Genomic DNA, 6,000 nt, shown 5'->3' on the forward strand with positions numbered 1-6,000 from the left:
GACCGAGGACAGGTACCTTGGGTTTGGCCTGAGGCCTGGCCTTAAGGGGAGCTGGAGCTTTCCCAGTTGTTTTAAAGAGGGAACCTTTCCTCTTGGCTTTGGACCAGCAGGAGCTTGTCAAGTGTTCAGGGTCCTCGGAGCTCTCCGCGGCCCAGAGCTGCTGCATGAGGCTCCAGCACAGAGTCCCCGCATCAGCTGGGGTGCTCCAGCTGGCTTTCCATGCTTTGTACCTGCAGACATTTCCAGGTCCAGACAAGTCAGGTTTCTGCAATAGTGGGGTTTTCTCAGTGCTGTGGAGGGCCTTGGTGAGACTCTTGAGCAGGAGGGGAGGAGAGAACTCTGAGTTCTTATTCCAGCTCTGTGGTTTATTAGTTGTACAACTTAGGGCAAGTCACTGAGTACCAGATGGGGTTTAGCCATTCTGACCTCAGAGGGTTGCTGTGACGACCACAAAAACAGGTGACAAAGCTCTAGACCCAGGTCCTCTGGCTGCTCTTTGAGTAAGGAGTAAGAGCTGGTGTCCCACAGTGCAGGAAGGAGCCTTGGGCGAGGGCAGCCTGAGCTTAGGCACCCGGGGCTCTTTGTCAGCTGGCTACTACAGGCTTGGCGCCCCTGGGCTCTAGTCATATAGGGCGCAGGTTTTCTTTTTCTTCTGGGAAAGGAGTCTGGACCCTCCAAGGTGGCAAAGGACCTTGGCCCAGGGTTGCAGAGACCGAAGGACAGAGGCTGAGGGCAGAGGGAACCCTGTGCAGATGCCCAGCGGACCTCAGTGGTGAGTGCCAGGCATGGTCTGAGCCTGCCTCAGCCCAGCTCTGTCCCCTCCTGCCCACCCCCGGCCCCCCAGGGATGCCCGTGGATGTGAACTCCGCCGCCTTCCGCCTGTGGCAGATCCTCAATGGCACCAGCTTCCATGGCTGCATCCGAAACCTCTACATCAACAACGAGCTGCAGGACTTCACCAAGACACGGATGAAGCCAGGCGTGGTGCCGGGCTGTGAGCCCTGCCGGAAGCTCTACTGCCTCCATGGCATCTGCCAGCCCAATGCCACCCCGGGGCCCGTGTGCCATTGTGAGGCTGGCTGGGGGGGCCTACACTGTGACCAACCAGCGGACGGGCCCTGCCATGGCCACAAGTGAGCCCTCACCCCCTGCCCCACCTGCAGGTTCCTTTCCCTTGCCCGCCAGCTCCTCTCCCCAGGGTGAGGGCTGCTGTATGGACTGTATTCTTAAACCCCTCCAAACTGGAACATGTGGCCCAACAAATGATTTTGATTTTTTCTAGTTTTCAGTTTTTATTAATAGGAAGAAGGCCCTAGGGGTGGCCAAGGGTGACAGAATCCCATTTTGCTCCCTTTTGTTCTTGGGTACAATATAACATCTCCTGACACCATGATTGGGATTGTGGGGTGCCCTAGGACTGGACTGGCTGCAACCTATTCTCATCGTACCTTTTCTCCATCCCCTCTAGGTGTGTCCACGGGAAGTGTGTGCCCCTCGACGCTCTTTCCTACAACTGCCAGTGCCAGGATGGGTACTCAGGGGCTCTGTGCAACCAGGCTGGGGCACTTGTGGACCCCTGTGGGGGCCTGCGGTGCCTCCACGGCCACTGCCAGGCCTCGGCCACCAAGGGGGCACACTGCGTGTGTGACCCTGGCTTTTCGGGCGAGCTATGTGAGCAAGGTCAGGGGCCCCCTCCTGACATGCCCTCTCCACAACTTGCAGTAGTGACTTGACTTTTCCTCCTCCAAACCTGGCATCCCCTTCTGTGCCCCCTCCCCTCTCCTGCACCCTGGACTGCTCTTGGGCTGTAGTACCTCTGGGCTTTGAGCCCCACCACCAGACACACGGCCCAGCTTGCCCTGAAGCCCCCTTACCCAGGGCATGTACCCCCTTACCCATGACCCCTGTAGCTGAGGGTCTCCTCTTACAGAAGAGACTGCCCAGGGTAACAGCTCCTGCCCAGACCTCCACATCTTGGCCCTGTTACCTTGGGCCCCTGGAAGCAGCAGAAGTCTGAGGGTTGGCAACTCTTTCCCAGGCCCTCCCTGGCCCCTATGACCAAGATGCTTCTGCTGGAATAGAGACTGCTGAGGCTGGGCAGAGGGAAGTCCAGAATGCAAGCACCTTCAGGGTCCTGCAGACCCCCTGCTCCTGGCACAGTTTCCTTCTCTATTTTTGCCTTCCCAGCTGCCAGCCTCCCCTTGCACGGAGCCCACTTACCTGGCAGCCCACGCTGTCCTGGAGGGTCCTGGCAGCTAGAAAGTTCTTCCTTCCGACTCACTGGACTGTGGGCCCAGGAGGAAGACCGTGCATGTGCATGTCTGGTGGGGATGGAGGTGGAGTCTGAGCGCTGGAGGATCTGGTCCTTGGAGGCTGCCTCTCCTCCTCCACTAGCCCTCCCCATGGGCCGGCCTTGGCCCACGGGTGGGCCCTGAGGCTCTCTCTTGGTGTCTGTCCTATCCAGAGTCCGAGTGCCGGGGGGACCCTGTCCGGGACTTTCACCAGGTCCAGAGGGGCTATGCCATCTGCCAGACCACGCGCCCGCTGTCGTGGGTGGAGTGCCGGGGCTCATGCCCAGGTCAGGGCTGCTGCCAGGGCCTGCGGCTGAAGCGGAGGAAGTTCACCTTTGAGTGCAGCGACGGGACCTCTTTTGCGGAGGAGGTGGAGAAGCCCACCAAGTGTGGCTGTGCTGTCTGCGCGTAGTGCCTGGCTGGACAGGGAGGGGTGAGGTGGGCAAGGGGACACGGCAGCAGCAGAGCCCCATGGCCTGCAGCCGGGCTGGGGGTGTGGTCCAGTGGAGCGGCTCCTGGGCTGACCTCCCAGAGTAACAGCACTGGGGGCGGGATGGGTGGGCGGGGCCCGGGCTGCAGGCTGCCCTCTCCAGAAGTGCCTTGCACAAATAGGCGCTTAATAAATATTTGTTGAATGAATGTGTGCTTGAGGTCAGGCCAAGAGTGCAGAATGATGACACCCCCTGCTTGCTTACTACTTGGGTCTGAAGAAGGGACCGGCCCCTTCCCAAACCAGCTTTTCCTTCTCACCTGTAGCCCATACTGGCCTCAGAAGGCCCTTGCCCCCTGCGGATGACCTTGAAGCCTCCCCTGGGGTAGCCAGCCTGGCTCTCTGCTCTGCTTGCTGCTGCAGCATTCGCTAGCAGTAGGCCAGGCGGCAGAGGGGAAGGGCCCCTCCTGCTGGCCAGGAAGGGACTGACCCTTGCCCCCTGGGCTGAGGAGCCCTGAAGCCACTGCTCCATGGGGAAGGAGGCTGGGGAGGAAGGTGGGTCTTAGGACCAGACTTCTAAATCCTAAAGTTAGGGGTTGACCACAGTAGCTTCAAGGAAGGTGGAGGCAGTTTCCCCTGGGTCTGTTTGGGGTGGTGATCCCACCAGAGAGAATGGGGGTGGGGAAGTGAAGGGGAGGTTAGTTCTTGGCTCCAACTGAATAACCACCCCATCCAGACACTGACCACCAAAGGGGTATTGGTGCTGTGCTCTCCCAGCCCCTAGCCAGGGAGGGGTCTGCTCTCATGGACACAGGGCTCAGATCCCTCACAGTGCAGACCAGTAGGGAGCAGCAGTCCAGGCACCATGAAACCTCTGCTGCCTCTGTGACTCTGGGCCTCCATCTCCTCAGCCATCAGATGGTGAGGTGGTTTGACTGAACATAGGTAGGAGCAATGTAGACCCTCCCACTGTGGCTCCAGAAGGGAGGCTGGAGGAGCCAGAAGATCCACTGTCATTAATCGCATCAACAGGTATTTACCTGCCTAAGGGCTGCTGGTACGGGGCTGCTCTACTGGACAGATACGAACGAATGTAGTGCATCCCAGGAGTAAACAGGATGCCTGGGAAGAGAGGAGCCAAAGGCTCCAACCACCAACCACAGACACTGGCCCAGGCTAGAGCTGCTCACCTAGGCATTTGCAAGGAAGGACTCTTTGAAGAGTCACTGAATGGCCACGTGACTACAAATCCTTCTTTTCCATGCAGAAAACACAAAAAGCTTATCTTTAAATAGCAAACTGCCTAGAAGATAGGTCACTCTCCTGCCCAGATGTCTCCCCAAGAGTGTGTGGCCCCAGGGGACCGCAGTGGGCAAGGGGAGTGAGCATGTCCCTTTCCTGACCCCTTCCCTCTATAACCAGAAGACAGGGTTGGGGGAGCAGGCTGTGGTGTGGCTGAGGTGGTCTTGTGCCCATATCCTCAGTCACCACGGGGCGGGGAGTGGGAGGGGAGGAGGGAGCTCTGGATGCTGAACAGCAGAGGGCTGGAGCCCCTTACAACTGGGGAAACCTGGCATGTTCCACTACACTGGGACTCTGGCCAGTGAGTTTGAGTTCCAGAAGTCCCCTAATGCAAAGGGGATCTGTCCTGCCCAAGTGCAGAGGTGTTCTCATGGCCAGCTCGGCTTTTCGCCAGGGACAGGGCTCTACTGTAGTTCTGAGCAAGGCTGCAGCGCCCCTCCCCTCCATGCACAGCAGTGGGGGCTTTGAGAGGCTTCTCCTAGGTCTGCATGTCATCCCTCTGTTACCTACAGTTTCTGGGCCCCTGGGGTACTGCGGCGAGCAGCTCTAGCACAAGGCAGGTGCTGATCTATGGATGAAAGCTCAAGTGTAGCTAGCTCACTTTGTGCGGAAGACAGGCATTCTGGGAGCACCGGCCCTGAGACACTTACCTGCCTTTGGCCATCACTGTTCCCCATCGACCTGGAGTAGATGAGGCTCCCTGGGCTTGAGGGGCACCGACCGACAGCAGCCTCTTCACCTGCAGATAGGTGATGGCTGCCAGGAGTCCTGCACTCCCACATGCCAGGGGGTTGGGGGGTCTGTTCACAGGGAGTACCTTGTGAGCTGGCCATGGCCCTCACCCACCCCGTGACACCCCACATCCCAGCCTGGCCCCATGCTCACCCTCTGTCAAGCTGGAAGGCTGGGCTCTGCCACAGGAGTGCAGGCAGCAGGGGGCCGAGCTCCATGGCCCAGATCCACATTCCCTCAGCTTACCCACCAACCTGCAAGTTGCTAAGGAGCCGGATCAGCACTCCACTTGCCTGTTCGCACTGAGGCCCAGAAGGCTCTGGCCAGATCATCTCTGCTAAACCACCTCCATACCTGGTCACCCCTTCAGTAAAGACCTTCGATCGCTTTGATGTCGCCACTGACTCTCTCCATTAAATACGCGCTGAAGAGACACAAGCAGGACAAGTCCTGGGGTTGCTGCTGCCACTGCTGGCCACAGCAGCCCTGGCTTCCTGTGAAGGTGTTAGGAAAAGGCCAGACTCGTCTCCTTTTTGCCTGCTATTAGCCTAACCATGAAAGTATCTCTTTATACAGAATACTTAACAGATTCTAATATATATATTTGTATTTCATTTTGTTACAGTATTTTTATATGTTAAAGTCAATATCTGGTGTCTCGTTTTGCTTTTCAGATGCGGTGTGGTTGTGACATTTTGTTTAGGGGTTTCTGCAGTCTTGTCACTCTTTTAGAGAGACAGGTTTAGAACAGGCCTGTGAGAGAGCCACACCCACCCTTTCCCTAGAATTGTTCTAGAACGTGCTGGATATTGTCTGTTGTCTTCCATGTGAACACGACATTGATTCACTCAGGTTCTGCCTTGTTGATCTCTTTTTCTGCACCACAGATGAGCCCGGGGCTGCTGACATGGCTGCCTCCCAGGGCTTGGGGGTTTCTGAGCTGTCCACACACTGGCCATAATCCAGAGATGGCCCTCAGATGTAGCACATATAGGACATCTGCCCTTGGAACTCTCTGGTCTTCCTGAAGTGGCAGAGGAGATGGGTTCCTCCTGAAGGAGGAAGGGGAGTCCCGGGGGATGGCTGGGTCAGAGCTCCCTGGGGATGTCAGGATAGGCAGACCCAGGCATGGCACAGCAGACACAGAGACGTGGAGAGGCTGCTCAGCCTTGTTTCCCACACCCATATTTTGTGTTTGCCAACAGAGCCACACCCACATTTGACCTGGCTCTGAAGGTTTCAGTT

At 57.6% G+C, this 6,000-nt stretch overlaps 1 protein-coding gene across 1 annotated transcript in view; it reads left to right on the plus strand.

Moving 5' to 3' along the window:
* SLIT1 (slit guidance ligand 1) overlaps positions 1-5,601 on the plus strand; it is a 168,247-nt gene extending 162,646 nt beyond the window's left edge. Inside the window, exons 35-37 of the mRNA XM_059169308.1 lie at positions 845-1,133; positions 1,469-1,680; positions 2,465-5,601. Coding sequence (XP_059025291.1) covers positions 845-1,133; positions 1,469-1,680; positions 2,465-2,703 — 740 coding nt within the window. The 3' untranslated portion in view covers positions 2,704-5,601. The remainder of the gene's footprint in view (positions 1-844; positions 1,134-1,468; positions 1,681-2,464) is intronic.
* Positions 5,602-6,000: the final 399 nt, after the last annotated feature.

Source organism: Mustela lutreola, chromosome 4, assembly GCF_030435805.1.
Source record: "Mustela lutreola isolate mMusLut2 chromosome 4, mMusLut2.pri, whole genome shotgun sequence".
In the NCBI taxonomy this organism is placed as follows: Eukaryota; Metazoa; Chordata; class Mammalia; order Carnivora; family Mustelidae; genus Mustela; species Mustela lutreola.